We start from the raw sequence: 22,221 nt of genomic DNA on the forward strand, positions 1-22,221 counted from the left end.
TTTTTTCTTTCTCCCTACTATCTTTGTTCGATTTTGGCTGGCTTACTCTCACCAATGCCATTGATGGCCCATCTCCCGTCTTGTCAGCAGCCCTTTGTGATCCATGACATAGACACCCTCTGGCAGGCAGAGAAAGGCCTGGTTTGGAAGCAGATGGTGAATGGAATCCCGCTACACAAGGAGATGGGAGCCCATGTCTTTTATCGCTGTCAGTGCACTTCTGTGGAGACGGTGCGGGAGCTGACTGAATTTGCAAAGAGCGTCCCTAACTTTCTTGACCTCTACCTGAATGACCAGGTCACTTTGCTCAAGTATGGTGTACATGAGGCCATCTTCGCTATGCTGGCCTCCATCATGAACAAGGACGGTCTGCTGGTTGCTGGTGGCAATGGCTTTGTGACTCGGGAATTTCTGCGCAGTTTACGCAAACCCTTCAATGAGATCATGGAGCCCAAGTTTGAATTTGCTGTGAAGTTCAATGCCTTGGAGTTAGATGACAGCGATCTAGCACTCTTTGTAGCAGCCATCATTTTGTGCGGAGGTAATGGTTGGTCAGTCCATAATGGGAAAGCATTTTGAAAAATAGGGACAATTCACTGTGTGGTCTGAGATGGTATCCATGCTCTGTGGGTTTAAGTTTTGGGAGAGGGTAGTCTGTTCTTGACCGGTCAAGAGGGCAGGGCTGTATACCATGGATGAAAATGGACTGATGGCTAGTACACTTTGTGGGCTTTGATAAAGGTTAGAGTACTGAGCTAAGAAAAGTGTGTGCACTAAAATGCAGGTTCAGAGTGTTGTGTGTGTTATGTAGGCTACTCTTATATTGTGAGTTACATTTTTGTTTAGACAAGGTAATTGTGGTAACATTAAACCAAATTTGGTAAATATGACCAATTGATGGTCAAACACGGTATTGTAGAAGCAATCCTTCTATGAGTGTCTCTGAAGTGTCAAGTAACATTGAGTCCGAAGTCTCTGTAAATGTAGGTTATAAGAGCATCTATAGCTTTTTTAGCCATTTTAGCAGCCGAGCCTCTCTTTTGGAGGTGCAGGGGGGTGGAGGTTGACATATGTCCAGGAGAGCCAACTCCGAAGACACTTTTTCAGAATAACAACTGATTATGCAAGCAAGTTTCTTTTAGGCTGCTTGTATGCACATTTAGCTTAAATGGTTCTTCAGAAATGAGGCATGGTTTCTGCCTCCTGGACTTATGGTGAACATTACCTTTCAATGGATACCCATGTAAAATCCCTCTGTAGTTTTAGCTGCATTCCGGCAAAAAGGTAGAAAGGTGAGACTTCAGACTTGTAATATCAGCATTTTTTCTCTACTTTATACTCCCTCTCCCATTCTCAATAGTTATGTCTGCCACTGAGAGGTAACAGGGATTCTACCCCCACTACTTCCTTATAAGATACACTACAAATGACTGCACCCCATTTTGGATCTCTACAGTTTACTGCCCTCCTGAAATCCAAGATGCAAACGTTTGGTCCCACTCTGGTAGCTTTCTAAAACCTACTAGCAGCCCGTCCCGACGTTGTCCGGGTATGAAATAGAAAGTGTGTTACGTGTGTATTTGGCATGGGCACTTTATTTTAAAATCTCGCGGTAGACAACATTTTTTGTTTCATTAGAATAGGGACGGAGCAGGCCCAGCTGCAGCCCTGGTTGATGTTAGCAGGCCTGTGTAATTGGTGTAGTGATCCGCCGCCTGAGCCCGGCAACAGCCCTGGTTGATGTTAGCAGGCGCGTGTAATGTCGTTGAATGAGAGAGTTGAGTGACAGCGAGTAGGAGAGGCTGCAGTAATTGTCCCTGCAGACACGCTCATATGCGTGTTCCCCCGCTTGAGGCCCAGATGCAGGCCTGTTTGATGTTAGCAGGCGCGTGTTCCCCCGCTCGAGGCCCAGCTTCAGCCCTGGCTGATGCTAGCAGGCGCGTGTAATTAGTGTACTGATCCGCCGCCTGAGCCCGGCTAGAGCCCTGGTTGATGGTAGCAGGCGCGTGTAATTTCGTTGAATGAGAGAGTTCAGTAACAGCGCGCAGGAGAGGCTGCAGTAACGTTACTTACCAGGCCTCCAGGTGAACGCGTTTGTCACGCCCCCAGCACACGGCCACAGCAGACGATCTTCTGATTAATGTACGACCCACATGGCATGAAGGGCTGAACGTAGCACACGCCCCCAGCGTTTCTCACGCCCCCAGCGTGCCCCTTGATGCGGCGCAATTGGGTTCACATGGCATGAAGGCCGGACACACACCCCCAGCTTTTCTCACGCCCCCAGTGTGTCACGCCCCCAGCTTGCCCCTTGATGCTGGCGCAGCAACGTAATTGGCGCTTGTATGTACGCCTCACATGGCATGAAGGGTGGACACAAGCCCCCAGCATTTGTCACGCCCCCAGCGTTTGTCACACCCCCAGCCCACGCCCACAGCACAACGCAGACACGCCCACAAGGGACTACTTTGCTGGCACGGTTCTTTTACCTTTTAAATGTATAGAGGAGTCGACCTCGGACCTGGGGATCTGGGTTCGAGTCTTGGTAACGACGCCAAACTTCCTGTGATCCCCGTGCCTAACAAAAATGAATGTGTGTCCTCATGTAATGTGACTGGTGCTATGTAAGGCGCTCTGATACCTGATTCAGTTTGGGTCAAGTTCGCGCTATATAAAACTCTGCAAAAAAAAATCCTCTGTCTTTCCTTCTGCTGCAACTGCCCTTTCCAACGCTGTATTGGGTGTTGTGATTGGTGCTGTGGTTGCTGAGATTACCCGCCTCAAAGGTTTGGGCTCCCTCTTTATAATATTAGTATGGATTATGGTGGGACACCAATGCCATCCCTATAAGGCACTGCCATTTGGTCTCCTTGCCAGGTAATAACTAATATCCTGCCTCATTCGCAACATGACTGAGGCACCAGAATGTCAAGTGTGATCCCTAAATGGGCAATAAATACTTCTCCTTCTGGGGATTTTATTTAATATTCATAAGCACTCAATAGCCTTGCCGCTTTAATAAATTACATACTCACCAAGCTTTTCAGAAGAAAATCCAGCTTTAAAATCAAATAGGGGCATGTGCAGCCTGATCAAAGGCTGTATTTGCCAAATTTCTTCTATTTTCTTTTATTTAAAGTGACAGTTGCATTTTAAAAAGTAATTATCATAAGAATAGTGACCAAGAACGTCTTTCACCTTTTTAAGATAGAAAAGACGGGCAATGTGGACATTTGGGCTGCAGAACACAAGGCGAAAAACGAATGCTGCTTGTTTAAGGAATTTCACTCTGTGTATTTCATCCTGCCCTAAAAGTGGCAATTAGGTCAGTGCTTTTTTCCAGCTCCTAGAAACTAAATCCTGGAACACTAAGATCTGCCTTTTTGGCTTTTTTCCCCCACTTGTAAATGTTTCCAACTTTTTTTTATGTGGTTGACATAACCTCTTTTGAAACCAGACGTGTTTTTCTCAAATTCCAGATTAGAATTACGTAGTGTTCACAAAGTGCCATAGGTTATTATGAAATGCTCTTCATGCAGTAGGATTGAATCCACATGAACATGCCGTTGAATACTTTACCCATAGCCACATAATGTCTAGGACCTTGCAGGACTGGCAGAAGATAACATTTCATAGCCTTCTGGAGGAACAGCATCGGCAGCAAAAATCCAATTCAAGGGGATCTGAGGAAGAAGAGCAGGAGAAAGAGACCCCTCTACCACAGCTCCTCCTACTGTGTTGAGAGACTTCCTGAGGGGGAGATCTAAAAAGAGTTGTTCTGAGGGTGCTACTCTTGCTTTACAGTGAGGCAGATGATGTCAAATTCTGGTAAGATCGCAACATTCTCACCACCAAGAGTAGGTATTCCATTGAGATGGTGTACATCAAAACACAACTCACCATCAAGACATTGATCAATGTCGAGGACCACATTCTCCCGCAAAGTGCATCAACATCAAAGCCTCGGATGGTGTCAGATGTCATGCGGGTCCCAGCACCTTTCAGCTGGATCGGTGCACCAACTGAAGTGGAGAACACTTCCTGAGGCTTCTGATACAGAGTACTGTGGAATTTATTCACCAGCATGTGCAGTGATTCCCTTGGTTCATCTTTTACCTACAATTTCTCCTGCGAGGTCTGCGTCCCCACTTTTTTGCCTAAAACTTCAACATCCCTGTAATTATCTTTGATACACTGGCTCTTCCTCAGACATCAATGTAATATATTCCTTAACTGCTTCCTATGAGTATTCCTGAGGGATCAAATACCCTCATGCTCAACCAATTTTACCTGCCAGTAGTTGTTCTAGATATCTACATTTCCGAGATCCTTGATCTCAATCTTGTGATTGTGGACATGTGCTCCCAACATTTGTGGTGTCACCCTTCTGCCTGCCTCTTATGCAAATCATAAACCCAGCTGACTGTATAGAGTTTGGGTCGAAGTTCTCTGTTGAGAATTCCCTTTTGTTCTGTGGGAGAAATCAGATTGGTCCTTCTGAAGGTGCTCAAACTAACCATTGCAATGGTAGTGATCTACACGGCACATATATCTTCTGTTTAAGGAATCCAGGGTGTTTACTTTCCACAGTTTTGCTAGCTGGCAATATCTCTTTTGGAATGAGCCTTAAATCTGGCATGTTCCTGTTAATATCTCAATGTGGATGATCAACTAAAGCAGACTGTATGAGCAGGTGTCTCAATGACCAAACAAATTGGAAAGCTTTTGCTTCCACGTCCCGGACCTGGTGATCGCATAACCATAATACACACTTTTGCCACTCACATGAACAATTAATGTAGTCCGTTCTGCTCCTGGAAGGTCAAGGTGCCGTAATATATGGTGTCTGGGGGGTAGGGAGGTTTCAAACTAATATTATTGCTGTAGGGTGTTCATATGTATTCCTCTGGGTCCTTTGATACTTGGGGTTCTGTAGATCAAGTGGTGAATCATCAGTGAGCATGTGGCTCCTGTCTAACCTCACCAAAACTTGTTCTTGACCATCTACATCTACTTGAGAGGGGCCTTCTACTCCATCCCCAGAGAAAGGCTCTCTTGGCCACGGAGGGAGGGAGAGTACTGCACCCCTTCTTTGCAACACTCTACTTGAGTGCATAGTTCTGGAGGAACTAGTCTGTGTGCACTTAAACTTATCTGTAGAGAACGTAGACCTCCTATGGGGTGCTAGGAAGCCCTCTACCAGCTCACATTTCAGGATCAAAAAGCTAGATATGTAGGTGTTAATCCACTTCAACCTGTTTCAGACACATGGCGCCAAGACATTATCCTCTCTGCAAAGAGAGAATCTTTGCTTTCAATACTTCACCTTGCAGTCATTGCTGGTTTTTGAGACGGGCCTGGGAAGTTGTTGTCAGAAGTCAATGTTGCCCATAAGACCTTTGACTGGCCCGATTTGGTGCTATCTATCAGACCTACCAAATGTCTCTTGCAACCTCAACCCAGTCCTATCGGGTCTCCTGTTGACACACTTTAGCAGTGGTCTCTTATGACTTGGATCGTCTCTAATAGACGACTTTTGTGGTGGTCTAAACATAAAGCTGGAAGATAAGTGAGTGGCAAACTTTTGACACCTCAAAACCTTTGACTGTATTTCACTGGAATAAGAAAGCATTCTTTCCACATCCTTATGACTTCTCAGAGGAGGAGGCAGCTCAGAATTTGGACTTTGAGCGCTTTCTTCTTTTACCTTGATGGAGTCGGTAACCAATGTACTACAGTGTATGAGTCATACTTGTTCTAAGGGTGTAAATCTAGGTAGGAGATCATGCAGCGGAAGGAAAAGGGGCTTGCCTGTAACAATACTTTTTGAGTATTGGTATGTCTCTCGTCCATATGCATCACTCATTCTCCTGTATTTCGAGGTGGTGGATACAAAGGTGTAGTGTGAAGAAAATTGTCCATTGCACATGAATTCCAAATTTACAATGTCTGAGCTCAGTTTTTGGCTTCCATATTCATATTCTTTCTTTTAAAAATATCCTGCAGTAGTTTTATGGCTTCCTTCTTGATTTCTAGAAATGGCCCTAAGCATATAAAGTTCAAAGGATACCCATGCTGGAGAGCAGAACATAGAGAACTCTATTCTTGAAAAGGTGGATTTTTTGGGCCACTGTTTACATCATTAATACACCTAAGCTTTCATTGGCCAAGTCATCACCATGAACTTTATTCGATTTTTGTGCCAAAAATCATACAACTGTACATTACAATAACATTACACAAATATCAATACAAAATATATAAAACCTATACATAATAATCATCAGAAAAAATAACGGTTGGGAAACTCAATAGCTCACAGTCGCACAAAAGCAGGAGTCGTATCACAGAGTGAAATATCAGTCAAGACTTCCATTAGAACTGTCTATGAACAAGAAAGACTAAAAACCTTGCTCTAAAGACACAAGCCAAAAATCATGATACATAAAAACCCAGTTGAGATGTGGATAAGAGTTGCAGATATAAAAATGCAGGTCTAATCTGTTTAAAATCCATAGACCACAGGATGGGCCTTATATATTTGTGTCGAATAGTAGTGAATCTGGGACAGATAATTACAAGATAAGACTGATGCATTGTCACGAATACAAAGAGGCGAATTAGATGGTTTGCACCAGACCCCTTTGGGGAAACATTAACTGATTTAATATGCCCAGTCTAAAATCGGTCAAAAGATGACGATGATGGTTGGGCATTTCCAAGAGGAGGTATGGCTGAACTCCACTAAAGGGTTTAACTATTATGTATTTACGCCTAGACTGCTTGGACAAAGCAGTGGCCTCCCGTTCAGCTGCCAACCTGAGGGAGAAGGTCTGCTTAACCCAGGCAGATCTTTTTTATAATGCCCTTGGGATCTGGAAATAAACATGGTCTCCCTAAATCTTTGAAGATGGACTTTATGTAATAGCCATCGTACATAAGAAACATTGTCTAGGGACAAACCGTTCCAGAGAATTAACCTATTTAAATGTAGCTCCTCCTTGTACCATATTGAGCACCAGAGTCAAAATTGACAAAGATGAGTAAAATCGGTAATATAATTCATGCCCAATTCTCATGAATAGTTTCAGCTGGTACCCTGTCCCAAGGCCAAAAGGCAACTCAAGAAATAGTTTTCTGTCACCTGGATTTGATTGACAGGTGCATATCCTCAGATCTCACAACCAAATGCTGCCATTAGGATACATTTGGCCTTCTATATGTCAATCAATAATTTTGGAGGCCTGTGCCAAAGCGACAAGCAAAGTCGTTCAGGCCAGAGAATGCCCTTTTTAAACTTTCTTCATTTTTCTTAACCAAGGGTTGCCAACTAAGACCGAAATTATGTAAAAGCCCATGGTAGGAGAAGTTTTCCACCCTACTTAAGATCTGACCTTGGGCTGACAAACTAGAGGTTTTCGTATTCTTTGTGCCACCCAGCATAAAATGTGATTTTTATTCATTTTTAAAAAGAATTGTGAACAGGTCTAAACTTGGTATAAAACAATAAATGCGTCTAAAAGACTCTGAAGGCTTCTGGCTCTGCAGGCCATTGAAACTGCATCATCAGCGTATAAAAGTGCGGGAATCACTCTACCACCTACTTGAGGGACATCAACCCCACAGTTAGATAATATCCCCTCCAGCTGATTAATATACATAATGAATAAGAATGGTGCGAGGATGCAGCCCTATCAAACTTCTCTTTTTAATTTAAAGGACTTAGTACATTCCCCTTCAGTACCATATCTAACCACTCCTGTCAAACCATTATGGAGATCTCAGAAAGGCATAGAGGTACTGATCGACCCCTAGCTCAGCCCAAAGCTTATATCTATTATATCTATATGTTACAGAGCTGAGGTCCATAAAGGACAAATGGCACTTCTACTAGCCTTAGTGTATTTTGAGATCAAGAGATATAGATTTAAGTTCTGCTCCACTGTTCCCCTTCTGGGCCTAAACAGAAATTGTAGGTCAGACAGAATGTTCTCATTGGCCCAGCTAGTCAATCTCTCCAAGATGACTTCTCCCTATGATTATCACTTCTACATCCACTAGAGAGATAGACCTATAACAGGTGGGATCAGCTCTGTCTCCTGTTTAGGTCTCGGCTGGCGAAAGCAGCGCGCATCCGCTGCTCTCGTCATACGAGAGCTTCTTGGAATCAATACAGATTCCAAAGCTCTCGGAGGCGGAGTTGAAGCCCCGCCCATCTTTTTGATTGGCTGGCGTCATCTTGCATGCAAAATGCTGTTCAGGAGGCTTCTTAGTCCCTCCTTGTTGCCGCCTTGTCTGCTTTTGGCCATGCCCATCGGGATTTGATCTTTTACCGGCGGCGTGACACTCGCCCCTTCATTACTTCCTACGCACTTTTTTCCCTCTCAGCCTTGGCAAAGTCAGCCGCGTGTTTACTTTCGCATCGCGCTTTCACTTAAAGTGAAAGTGGGATGCGAAAGTAAATAAGCGGCTGACTTTGCAAGTACCACGCTTGTTTTACTTGTGGTCTCTGTGGTCCTTTGGTTAGGCGATTCCTGTACCACTAAAACATCTGATGAAGGCGCTTCATATAGTAGGTTCCCTAGGCATGGATACACTGCTACATGTGCCCATATTCCAGGTTGTTTTACAAACGCACAGGCCCTGCCCCTTGATCCTCGTTGCGCAGAGCGAGCGACGGCGGGTACCATGGGCTCATATTAATTATGACAGTGTTTTGGACATCTTTTTAATTATAAGCACATAGTTCAATCTACTGTTTGTTCAAACACGTTCGAAGGGCGCCCAAATATTAAAACAGCATCTGATATTACATTTTATTTATTAATGACTCCAATAGTACATATTGAGGCTATCCTTCTAACACCTACACGCAGAATCAACATATTCGTGTGCCATTGATTCGGTAAATAAGCTCACTACCCCTTCATATACTACCCAGCAGAGGTCAGGCATAGGACAGGGTGAGCCCGGCGCTGTGAGAGTTAACTCTTGGTTCCGCCCGCAGGTCACAATTTGACCCGCCTCTTTGGTAACTGATAGCTGGAGCTGACTGAGCAACTGTTCAGGCTCATTAGGCTGCCCTGGCAGGAGGGAGTGGTGTAACGCCGCCGACCCTTGTGTGTCTTGACTGACAATCCAGTTTCCAGTAAGTCCAGTCTACCAATTAGAGTTTGTACTGGTGACTGCCTTTTTAGGTTTTGCCTGGCGAAAAGATGCGCTCTGCGCATCTTTTTCGCGCAGGCGAAAACCTGATGAGAACTGTAGTGTGGCTTTGGGTCGGCCCTCGTCATTCATTGGCTGGCTCCATAAATGGAGCCTAGCCATTGGACGAGGGGCCTGTCCATCAATGCCGGACCAGATTCGGGGGCGTTCCCGAGATTCTTTGGCTTTTGCCGACGTCACGCTACGTCAGCCGAAAGCCGATTCTCGGGAACGCCCCCGAATCTGGTAAGGCACTAGTGGCACCCCGAGCGCTCGGCCGCCTCCTACTACGGTGCAAACGCTGCTTCCCTGATTGCCGCCGCTGCCCGGGGCCGAGAATAACTTGAGGATCTCGCCGGGGCCGCGGAGAGCAAGAACGAAGGAGGCTGCCCTCCCATTGGCTGAGGCGGTCGAGCCCCCTCAGTGCCGCCGCGCTAGGAGTGGTTATTGAGCCGCCACGTCGCTGGAGCCGCGCTGCGATTGGCCGCAGCTTCGCCACCATCGGAGGCTCGCCCTGAGAGCGGCGCATCCATCGGGAAACTTCGCCGCCCGCCTGCCTGAGCTAGAGACGGGCCGCCGCGCTGCCCGCGGCGACCCGGAAGTGACTAGCCGGCCGGCCAATCCTAGCGCGGCCGGCCGGAAGTGCCCACCCCCCCCTCCCACCCCCCCCCCAGCCCGGGGGAAGAAGGAAGACGGCAGCCCAGGAGGAGAAGAAGTATGGCGGCCCACGCGGGGCTCCCGTGGCCTGGAGGGAGCCCCGGGAGAAGCGGAGGACGTTGCCGGTCTCCCATGCTGAAGAGGGAGACCGGAGAAGTGCCCAGGAGATTGCCGCCATCGCAAGGAGCCCCCGCCAGGACGGCGGCCCAGGAGAAGAAGTATGGCGGCCCACGCGGGGCTCCAGTGGCCTGGAGGGAGCCCCGGGAGAAGCGGAGGACGTTGCCGGTCTCCCATGCCGAAGAGGGAGACCGGAGAAGTGCCCAGGAGATTGCCGCCGTCGCAAGGAGCCCCCACCAGAGTGCCCGGTAAGTTAAATGGGCTACCGAGCGCAGCAGCACCACCACCAGAGGCTTGGGGCTCGGAGCCGCACCATGGTGGACCTGGGCGGCTGCCCCAGGAAACACCTCTGCGAGCCCCTGCTGCCCCCCGCCCTGCTCTGCTGGGCCCTGCTGCTGCTCTGCCAGCATTTGTATGGGCACAATACTCACATTCCGAGATAGCACACTTGGTAAGAGCGAAAGTACAGTGTATTCCCGCAGTATTCCTAAATAGGAGGCGCAGAAACCAGAATACGTTAAACCCACCCCTGGGTAATAGGACACCCATAATATCTGTATTTACCATGTGCGGTATTACCGCACCAAAATACCGAGGCAGATCTAACGAGGCTCTTAGTAGGGCCTACGCCTGATAGGGGAGAGGCAGGTGTAAATCACGGGTGTCATCCTAAACGCTTTACATAGTGCATAACAGAAAGAACCCCTAAATCATTCTGTATCCAGTGAAGAAGGCCAAGTTAGATCCAGGCATACAATGTACAGCGCTGCGAGGCGTCCTATTATAAACTAGGCTCTTTATAAGCATACACGTGAGAGGGCCTGGTGGTCTGTCATGAATTAGAGCACCTGGTGTATCTAGCACAATCTATTAGTGGGATAAGGCGAAGGAATGCCATATTTCCTCTCAAATTACCTAGGCTCGTTCCTCACAATTAGCAATGCACCGGCTGTGCACGAGGAGCTAAGCAGCAGAATGAATGCAAACAGTTACCATGACAATGTGACATGGCATTCCCTATTGTTGTCATTATTGTTTTCTTTACAATGTTTGTCTTGTTTTCCGCTGACTGGGCTGAGGTCCCTGGCTGTGTTTGCTAAAAGCCACTGTCAGGAATAACAGCTGTGGCATCTGACAGCCTTAGACGGGTGTCTGAGGTCCCGCCTGGGGAGCAGTGTATCTGACACGTCACAACGAGAGAGAGGGCGAGGGAGGGAGAGAGAAAAAAGAGGGACAGCAGGAGAAAGGCAGAGAGAGAGAGAGAGATAGAGATTGAGTGAGAGACAAGAAAGACAAAGATGGCGAGACATAAAGTGAAAGGGAGGGGTGTGTAAGTGAGAGGACAGAAAAGAAGCAAGAGGAGGGATCAAGATAAGTGGTGCATGTGAGAGAAATAATGAGGGAAAGAAAGAGAGCGGAGAGAAACGAGACAGAAAGGGAAAATAAATATCGAGAGGATGTGGCCTAATGGCCAGACCTGGCGATTTTGGCGCCGGTAAACCAGATTCGTGTCTCGGCTTCGGCTCAACCTCCAGTGATTCTGGGCACATCACTTAATCTCAACTTGCCTACCTAAAATGAATGTGTCCTTGTGTAAGGTAACTGGTGCTCATGTAAAGCTCTCCAATACCTTCTGGTCGAGTTCGCACTATATAAAACTGCAACAAAAAAAGAGAGAAGGGGACAAAGAGGTGAGTAGGTGAGTGAGGGAGTGTAAGAGCAGGGTTAAAGAAAGAATGTCAGAGAGAAAAAAGAAAGGAAGAATGATACAGATCAAGAGAGGGTCCTGTTAAAGAGAAACACAGAGAGAGGTAGAAAGAGGGAGGAGAGAGAAAGGGAGAAGAAGAATGAGAAGGAGAGAGAGAGAGAGAGGTATAAGGAACAAAAAGAAAACGCGAATGGGTGGGACAGGTAGAAGGAGGGGGAAGAGAGACAGACTGAGACGGACTGAAAAAGAGAAAGAATGAATGTCAGGTAGCTAGATCGATCAATAGATAGGTCGATAGATAGATAGATAGGAAGATAGATAGATAGATAGATAGATAATGCGGAAAATTCAGAGAGAAAGAGTGAGAGCAAAATAGACAGAGATAGACACAGAGAACAAGACAAGGAAAAGGAGCAAGAAGGAAGTTGGAAATCTCCCAACAAGCATTTGTATTTTGCTGAAGGCTGCTTGGTTCTGTGGTAGGTTTTAATGACATTCTGCACTCCAGCCTGCAGCACTCTTCACCAATGCATCAATGCTCTGCTGGTAAATGTACCAAGATGAGAAGAGCGTGGAGAAATCGGTCGGTCTGCTTAAGGGATTTGATCTATATATGGATGAAACAGAATCAAGTTGACTCATAGTTCAAGATTTAGGTTTCTTGTACAGGGAGTGCTTTATTTACTTCTTTATTTTAGTTAACATACTGTACATTTCTTCATAAATATACACTTGAAAACCTACAATAATATTTAAAATTTAAAATAATCAATCGATAACAGATCTAGTCGTCAACAACCCTCGTAATCACACTATGTATTTTCTCCTGTGTCTGCAAATCCCTCTCTCCTGATTGGTCACATTAACTTTGATCGTTGGGCATCTAAAAAGAATAAATTGCACATATTCTATCTCCTGTCACACAACCTACTCATCTAGTTTGCATACTTGAAAGCCACCCCAGAACCCTCAGTTTCACGAACTGGAATCAATCCCAGTGGGTACCAGGTACAATCATGTTGCTTCGACAGAGTGGGCCATTCAGAGCAGAGAACATGAAATAACTTCTCATGATTATATTTTTACAAGATGGTCAATGTTTGATGATGAGCCATAAAATAGCAACTTGTCTCATTAGCAATTTGCAGCATCCTCCAAGTTATACCCAAATCGCAAGACCCGATCAACCAAGGGTGTCTTACAACACCTAGTACTCCTTCACTGCTTGTTTGCCACCATGAGCCATAGTCTCTTTCAACTAGTAAACACGTAGGCGGCTATTGAGAATTTAATTGTATAAAGACAGGAGATGCTGCACCACCATTGTTGTACAAGAAGTGAGTCCCTTTTCAGATCGAATCAGGGCACAGCTGGTCTTGCGTTGCTTCTTTTCCAGTTCGGGGAGTACCCGTCCTGGCAGTTCAGGCTGGACTGTTCTTACTGATTTACATATAGCTGAGTCCAAAATGAAATGGCATGATGAGCAAAGAAGGAACGATAGATTGGGATGCAAGCATTCCTCCCATCATCTTTGGTGTGTTTATTTTTGGTTACTGGCATTAGTATTGTGCTCCCAAGGAATTACTTTTATGCATTTGGTCCTGTTTCCTAGTGGTAGATTAGATTAATAGGCGTTGGGTGTGATCAATAGTGGGGGTTGTGTAAGGTCATGAATATGGTTGGTGGGATGAGTAGATAGGATGGAGATGATTATGCACTGTAAGAGTGCAGGATATAGTCCCCAAAAGGGGGTGGTTGAAGGTTTTCAGCCAAGTTTACATTTTTATGCAGGGTGCCTCCGTGTGCCCCTGTTGCCTGCTTGTGCTGTGTGGGTGTGTGTGGAAGGCTCTGTGTGGTTGTGTGGAGGGCTCTGTGTGGCTGTGTGTGTGGGGGGCTCTGCTCTGTGTGTGTTTGTGTGTGTCATTTGCGAGAGATAAAGCTAGTGGGATTGTAAATGACAATGCCATTTATTTATGTTAAAAAAAAACATAAATAAAAATAATGTCAAGAGCAATGCCAATAGCTCTAACTTTAACAAAGGCAAAACCATTGCATTGTAAATGCTTGTTTCGATTGGTTGGATGTGAAGGACGTTTCCTTCAGACCCCACGTGGGATTCCTGAAGTAAAGGGCTACGTCAGCGAGCTGAGGGGGTTTGTAGTTTCGGCCATTTTGTGTCTATGCTGGAGGGGGCTGGAAACACTAACCCAGGCAGGCGAGCCATGGCCTCTCTATGGCTACTCCTCCTAGCACGTACAACATGTAATAAATAACAGTAACAGGGGAAAGGAGTCAGAGCAGAGGCAGTTAGCGTTAACGCTATAAAAATATGCAACCCGATGCAGCAAGTCTCCGAACCACCTCGGTAGCAAACACGCATTTTAACCCCAGGAAATACGAGCCATCTGCACTTAACATCCCAGGCAATTTGACTAAACCGTAAGAGACGGTACAACCGAAGCCAATATGCACAAAAGAAAATTAGGAAGCAGCCCGCCTTGAAAATGTCCCCGCAGATAGCCACCAGAAAATATCTCATCCAGTGTTGTGTTATACACCGCGATACCCTGATGCCAAACGGAAATTATGGCCTATCTGAGACAGTCCAATTGAAAATACTTTTTTTTACTAGCATCGCAGCATTCAAAAATTGGAGGTGGATGAGCCAGTTCATTAACAAGGAGAGGCGAGCCAGAGCAGTGCCAAGGGTCTGTCTCGAATGGGAGAGCCCGTGCGCGAGTCGATCCTTAAAGCGATAATGAAGAAAAATGAGTTTTGGAGAAGTAAAATATTTGCCTAAGATCACAAAATGAAGAGGGAAAGACACAATCTGCCAGGGTTTCTCGGTTCACTCTGTACAAATAAGCCACTAAATGGGCATTTATTTGTTTTTCCTTATGTTCAGGTTTTACCCCTTTGTGCTTTTTTCTGAAGTTGTATATAGTGTGATTTTACGTGAGCACCAGTTACATTGTAACAGTGAAAGTTACCAGCATTGTGACACTTTTCCCAAAACATGATAAAGCGCAACACCAAACCGTGCAACGTTGTTAGTAGCATTGTAAAGTTAGAGTCTGGGAGTTGTAGGGGGCATGAGGGTGCCAGATGTGTTTCTCACATTCTAATGGGGCGCTATTACCACATAGTTGAAGACGGGAAATAATCTCCTCCACAGCAGTTAGTTTCTCTTGGCTGGTACTGAGAGTGATTTATCTAACCCCTTACAGTTGCATGGCACTGCCTTGAAACCGAGGAAAGAGTGGGGTAGAAATGTATGCCTTCATAACGTTATATAGTCTTACCAAATCATGCATTTGTTCACGCGTTTTGAATTCGTTTCCCTTTTTCACTTGCATTTAAAAAAAAATGTGTTTTAACAAGAAATATAACCATTGCCAAGCCGTCTAGAGAGAAAGTGACTACTGTATGCTGTTAAAAGATACAAATAAAACAAGCATTTAAAATGTAATAGGTCTTGCCTTTGAGTAAGTTAAAGCCATTTGCTTTGCTATACAATATCATTAGCAAAGCAAATAGCTTTAACTTAATCAAAGGCAAGCCCTATTGTATTTTAAATGCTTGTTTATATACTGGGACTATGGAAGACTGATGTCAGGCGTCGGGTAAGGGTCCACTGATGGCAGCAGTTACGTGGAGGGTAATAACGGGAGCCCACAGGTCTACTAGAGACTCCAACAAGTCACTAGGGACACGGCTGGCTCCCAGTGCCTGAAATAAAAGAAAGTCTTTCACTTCATCTCACTGAGATATGAGTTTGTCTGCCTTTAGAATGGACAGGGTCGAGATCTCTGGGTACTCACAGTCCTAGAGGGTGGAAAGTATTCCACCCAAGCAAGAACGGAAAGCTGATTTCTTTTAAAAGGGTTATTCAGAGCTCTCCAAAACATGGAGCTGTCCTTCAAGTTGCTCACTATCACCAAGTAATTGTAATTGTAAAACATTTGTGAAGCTCATGGTTACCAAAGGCATCCCAGCGCTAGAGGCTCAAGTTCATGAACTACATATCAGTTTATGGAAACAGAAAGGTTTGCATACGTTCCTGGAAGACCAGATGGTTGGTTTCACACCGAATGGAAAGGGGGAGGGAGTTCTATAGTCTTGCTGCGTTATATGAGAAAAGACGACCCCCTGTACGTGCTTTCCTAATTCTAGGTACAACTGCCAACTGTTTATTGCCTGATTGCAAAGTACTCTCAGGATGGTAGGAGGAGATGAGGGAACATATGATAGGTGGATCAAAACCTAACAATACCTTATGTGATATGCAAAGAGTCTTAAACTGCACTCTCTGCTGAATAGGTAGCCAATGGAGGACGGCCAGAGCAGCCCCTGCTGACTGTCGGCTAGGAATATTCAAGAGTGGTCGTGCCGCACAGTTCTGACCAATTTGCAATTTCTTAACCATGGAGCAAGGTGCTCCTAGGTATGGGGCATTGGCGTAGTCGAGCCTGGAAAGAATGAGGGACTGGACCACCACTTTCCTTCCAGAGAAAGGGAGGAGAGGAATAATTTTCCGAGTCATCCTCATCAGCCCAAAGCAGCTTCCAGCAACCTTTCTTGCTTGCTCCCCAAAGTCAAGGTTACGATCCAACCAAACCCCCAAACTCTTAATATAGTCTTTGGGGGATGGGGGAGGGCCAAAGCAACTTGGCCAAGATGGTATTATATTAGGTAGACAGGGTTTGCCCAGAAGCATCAGCTCCATTTTAGATCCGTTCAACTTCAAGAAAGAGCTCTCCATCCATGCTGAGACCTCACCAAGGCACAAGGCCAACTCCGGGGCAGTGTTGTTGAGCTGATTGAAAGAAACAATCGGCTGTTCTTCCACAGTTCCTTCTTTAGCTGATGCTACCTCTCCGTAAGAGCATCTCTGTAAGCAATCCTGCTCCTCTTAACCTCCAGACTATCTCAGGGTACATTTTTTTAATGTTGCCCAAATTCATGTTGTTTTGTTGTAGCGCATTACTCCATCTGGTGGCTGTCACGGAGCATTGTAGATAGAGAGAATCCGGGGCTCTAGAATTTCAGAGAATTTAATCACCGGGTATGATTTTTCTGCTCACTTGTTCCTCAGAAGCCTTTGAGTTTGTAAAGATGTGCTGCTCTGTTTTAGGTCTGTGGTGTGTTCCAGCATTCACGTACTCTTCCCTTCACTTGAAAGAAAAATGATATGCGGCTTTGTTTTGTTACTTGATTCCAAGATGACCTTTTTTCTTTTTATCTTTTCAGATCGGCCAGGCCTCACAAATGTTAAACAGGTGGAAGAAATCCAGGACAGTATATTGCGTGCTCTGGAATTTCACCTGCAGTCCAACCACCCCGATGCTCAGTACCTCTTCCCCAAGCTGCTGCAGAAGATGGCCGACCTGCGGCAGCTCGTGACTGAGCACGCGCAGCTCGTGCAGAAGATTAAGAAGACCGAGACTGAAGCCTCGCTTCATCCGCTGCTGCAGGAGATCTATAAGGACATGTACTGAGGGGCCTGGTCACCCTTTCCACAAATGGAAGGAAAAGCCATGAAACCAGTGCCCCTCGTCTTCCACGTACTCTGCCTGGATCGTTTGTCGACGGAGCCGTGGGTCGTGCGTGTCATACCAAACCAGGGCCACTGACAGTGGGGGACATGTTGTTCCTTTTATAAAGACGCACCCTGTCACTGTGGCAGAAGCACTTACATAGGTACCATCGCTGGTGCCTTCATGGATTCTTAATTTGGGTTGGACGAGAAGGGCCTCAGGTGGTTTACGAGCCAGCTGGTTAAATGCCTGTTACAGTTGGGAACATACTAAAAGTGGAGGTCGTTACTGAAAAGCAGCTGAGCTTACCAAACATCCGAATAATGGAACATATTAAACTGTGATCTTGGTGCATATTTCAGACCTCATATTGTGTAGGCAGTTTAGACCACGAAGTTAGGTGGAATAGGGCAATTTCCTGTATTCTGCTTATGCAGCCTAGCCAGAGTGGTCCCTGTTGCAGCAGTCCTGTGTAGTTTGTTAAAGGTGCGACCTGCCTGGGGTGTGCATTTTGTGGGTTCCTCTGCTTTCTTTCTAGGGATGCCTGTTGCCAGTACAGTTGTGAGCGCGGTCTTTTAGACAGTCTGTACTGTGCATGGTAGCATGCGGAGTTGGAGAACCCCATGTCCCTGAAACATGCTACTGTTCTGCATTTCTCGGTGGCTACAATTCTCAACATAGTGTCGGTGTGAGTCCATTTTTGAGAAGGTCTTGTTTGCATGCAGTTCAGTTTTAAGATGGCTTAACTCAGTGGCTCTTACCGGTCTTGAGCTGGCTGCTCCTAGAGGATTGTGGTGCGGAGGTGTGTCACGTGTGTTCTAAGAAGCACTGGTCCCTGTCGTTGTAGCACTCAGAAGGGAGGTAGCAACACCTCTTCTTCCCAAAGCACAACACGTATCACAGGTAGCTCTGCACATTGTGCCCTGGCAACTGTAACTAAAGCACACTAAAGGCTGTGCTGCCAGATACCACAGTACACTGCGGGTGATGGCAGTGCTGCCGTATTTTACAGCTGGTGTTTGCCACCTTCCATCTCTCAACATGAATCATGCAGGCACACCATTCACTGATGGTGCTGCCATGGCACATCTGAGTAAAACATTTAAATACTTTCTACACGAATAGCATTCAGGACAGTTCACTAAACGTTTAAAAAGTGACCTGTAGACACCGTGTAAAACGAATAAATAAACACACTGTCTAAAAATGCCACAAAAAAGAGCAACTCGCCTAATCCCCATTTTCAGTTTTTAGGACTGCTTGGATTCTAACCCACCCCCTCAAAAGGAGACGTGTAATGTTGGTTAACGTGCTGGTTCTTCGCTTGACCAAAACCGTCTGATATTAGAACATCACTATATTTACTGCGGCATGGTTTCCCTTATTGCCTGAAATGTTGATGGGCCTAGAAACAACTGCTCCTAATACTAAGCGGCATATAACAAACGCGCCACTGCCGCGTTGAAATAGAGCATCATCACAGTCTACAGTTTATTTTTGTAGCACAATTAGCAAAATGCTCACCCTGTTCAAAAGCACATTTCAGAGGGATAGCAGTGCCTCTTTGCTGAACACTGCAAATGTCAAAAAGTCTCCTTTCTGCCTACACCCTACATAAGCCGTGGTTTTTCCTGTTCTCTGTACGTCGCCGGTGTTTGAGGTCGTGCATTGTCTTTTTAATGTGGTGGTATACACTAGATCTCCACAGTACCACATTGTGCACCAGGGACCATCCTCTTTCATCAGTGATGGTAGTAAAAAAGCCCAGTTTTGTTGCAGCAACTCTTTCAATGTCCTGTAGCTGCACAACTCTCCTCCTAGTAGGCGAAGCATAAAGTGTTTGGTGAAATGGAAGAGGTAAATTGTGAGCAGCTGCTGGTAGGTCTTGTACTTGCTGGAGTGAAACAGACTACATTTGTGAGGCCTTCCCTTTGGCACACACCACTGCGAAATACACGTTCAGTTGGATATGTGAGCTACCACAGCTTACAGAAATCTTTAAGCAGCAAGGAGGTGTTCCCTCCCTCTTTCCCACTAATGTAATTAGGGGCAGAGCATGGAATATTTTATCATATGCAGTTCTCTAGCCATGACGTTAACAAGCTAAAAAAAACTCATGAAGTTCTGGACCCAATGGCACACCCCATAGGCACAATGACATGAAGTTTTCGCAGAGCAGCCGTATCTTAGATCCAAGATGCTAATCCACATTGGATTATTTTCTATGTGCCTGTTACCTTCTTAGATTGGGCTTGGTCTAGGCAGGTTACAGAACTATCACCAGTGCAATCTATAGACACTACGGTACTTCATCCCCTGCAGAGATTGAGGAGATGGTACTACTAGTAATTTGTCATTCTAGTAATGTAATTGCTAGCATGGAGGTATGTTTGCCGTCCCTTGCTTTGTCCAGAAATGTGCAAATTGTGTTTCTTCTAGTGGGCAGTGTTTTTTTTTTGGTAGGTTTTCTGTATCTGCTATACAGGTGGGAGATTTATTCTTTCAGTTAGTTACTCGCGATTGCACTCCTTTCCTGGCTTGGTATTAGGTTCTAATAATGCCTTTCCATTGCTCCCTTACCTGGAGGGGCATGGTGATCCCCTGACACTTAATTTGGGATTTGGCGTAAATCGACATTTCACTTTCTTTAGGATGACGATGAAAGGATTTGTTAAGCTTGTGATTACCCTAAAGGGTGTCCTTTCACTGGGGTTGATAGTATTTTGCTGCCTCTGCTGTAACTGGATGAGGCATGGTCTGCCTTGATTTGGTCTCTACAGCGATTGGCTGAGTTGTATTTGCCTTGTGTTGTTCTCTCTGCTAATTGTTGATGCGAGATCTCTCTTGCCTGATTCTCTGCTAGGATTAATTGAAGCAGAACTCTGCTTTTGTCTCACCCTGTACTAGATGTGATCGTAATCTGCTGTTGCATGGGCACTCTGGGGCTGGTTGGAGTGGGAAATGCCTTGGTCTCTACCTGGAATTGGTCTTATGGTGGTATCGGGCACCTTGCTGTCTGCAAGGATTAGTTGAGATGACCTATGTTCTGCGTTTTTTTGCCAGAATTAAGGCGCGTAGCCTTGTTTTGCCATTAAAACACTTTGGTTGACGGCAAAGGCCTGACTTAATTTATCCACTGAGTGGATGCTGTTGGACCAGCTGCGAATTGATCTGCCAGATTTGGACAAAATGGTCTCTTCCTTTCATTGCACTTTTCTGGATTTAGTTGTGATTTGGGGATGGTGTATTGGTTTGACCTCTACAAGGATTGGTTGCTGGTGCAAGCGGGTTGGCAATAATGCTTTGGATCGTTTTTTGTAGGGATTGACTCTTTGAGGATTAGTTTACCACACCCCTCAGCCAGCTGCTCTTCCGTTATTCCCCAGCTCTGTCCTTACTCTCTCCACTTCTGTTTTTTTTATTTAGTTTTTCCCTTCCTGATAATATCGTCCTTTTGTATTGTTTACATATCATATTGAAATATACCCTATATTTACTTACCTCTGTTTGTCACTGTTGGCCTTCCTCTATTATTGTCTTATGTGAGTATCTTCTGGCCTTCTAGAAATTGTCAAAAATCTTAAATGTGACTTGACTAACCAAAATCATCAATTTCAGCCACTTTTTTTGTTTGCTTTTTAAAAAATGCTTTGCAAATGGACATGTAGATTCCATGATTGATGGGGAGGATGATGGGTGTACTGTTGTGTGAAAATTAAGTGGGGAGAAATTTGTGACCTATATGAATATCACTGCTATTTTGTCACCACCTTTATTCCTTTGTGATATTCATGGTTGGGTATTTCCAGACTTTATTGGTATTTGGTATAACTAGACCTCCTTTCTTCACCGGTGACATGCTATGTCTTCCTCATGAGTTTAATTGTCTGTGCCCTCCATGACTTTCTTTTTGTTCAATGCCTGATTTAACCTGTGTCTTTGCTTAGAGCATGCTGGCATGGCTACCTTACAACTCTAGCCAACAATGTGTGACATCTCTATGCCACTGTATAGTCCATCTCAGAGCAATATGGCTCTGCATTTGCCCTAGCATTTTTATAGTCTCTTCTTTGTTGAGTGGAATGGATGACCTAATACTCCCTTCCCTGGAGAATATGTCGTCTAGTCCAGCTGACATATTTGCGTAACAGATTCCACTTGGTGTACTCAAACCTACAATGCACTTTTCTTTTGTCCTATACCTGAATATTAATAATTTGCTTCTATCTCATGGCCTCAACTATATGGCCTGCTCAACCTCTCTCAGGATAATATGTGATGTAACACTGCTGAAACTCTGCTTTGGATAACATTGTATGCCCCATCTCCTCCTGCCTTGACATATGAGACTGTCACACGTGTCCCACCCTCATTCTCCCCACTTTTAATGTGGGTCACATGTCCCCCGCCACCCCTATTTTGAGACACTATGAATTTTTGTTTGTGCATTAAAAATTTTATTTGTTGCCTTTCCCCTTTTAATGTCTTCTAAAATTCAGATGTATATTTTTGCTAGAGATTCAATCAACAGTATTTAATATAAACAGTATAAGTAGACTGAGTTAACCAGAAATAAACAATACGTAAACCTTCATGTAGCCACTAGGCTCTGCTGCTGTTTGTTCCCTGCAGTAAATGTGTAGGAATGAGTCTGTGCCGCAGTGACTGTCAAATGAGTGGGTTGATGAACTAATGAGTTCAGGTTTTATGTGTGGAAGAAAAGTGGTAAATATGCTAAGCTACTTACAACTTAGTTTGCACTTGGCCTGGTTTTCAGTGTCACTAAATGTTAATATTTATATGTTAATAAGGATTTATTGAGCGCACATCTAATCCAAGGAGTGTCCTAGCACTGAGCAAAACAGTCAGGGTAAAAGATAAAGTGGAGAAAAGAGCTACAGGACAAAAAAAGCCAGGTTTTGAGCATTTTCCTAAAACATCCTTCATCCTCAATAAGCCTGAGTTTTAAAGGATGGTTATTCCAACCCACTGGCCCCA

At 45.2% G+C, this 22,221-nt stretch overlaps 1 protein-coding gene across 2 annotated transcripts in view; it reads left to right on the forward strand.

Moving 5' to 3' along the window:
- PPARD (peroxisome proliferator activated receptor delta) overlaps positions 1-21,817 on the forward strand; it is a 165,881-nt gene extending 144,064 nt beyond the window's left edge. The window contains exons 6-7 of one of the 2 annotated variants that reach the window (XM_078644310.1): positions 88-541; positions 16,937-21,817. In XM_078644310.1, coding sequence (XP_078500436.1) covers positions 88-541; positions 16,937-17,184 — 702 coding nt within the window. In that variant the 3' untranslated portion in view covers positions 17,185-21,817. The remainder of the gene's footprint in view (positions 1-87; positions 542-16,936) is intronic. The other variant, XM_078644311.1, reaches the window with a different exon arrangement.
- Positions 21,818-22,221: the final 404 nt, after the last annotated feature.

Source organism: Lissotriton helveticus, chromosome 5_1 (genome assembly GCF_964261635.1).
Source record: "Lissotriton helveticus chromosome 5_1, aLisHel1.1, whole genome shotgun sequence".
Taxonomy (NCBI): Eukaryota; Metazoa; Chordata; class Amphibia; order Caudata; family Salamandridae; genus Lissotriton; species Lissotriton helveticus.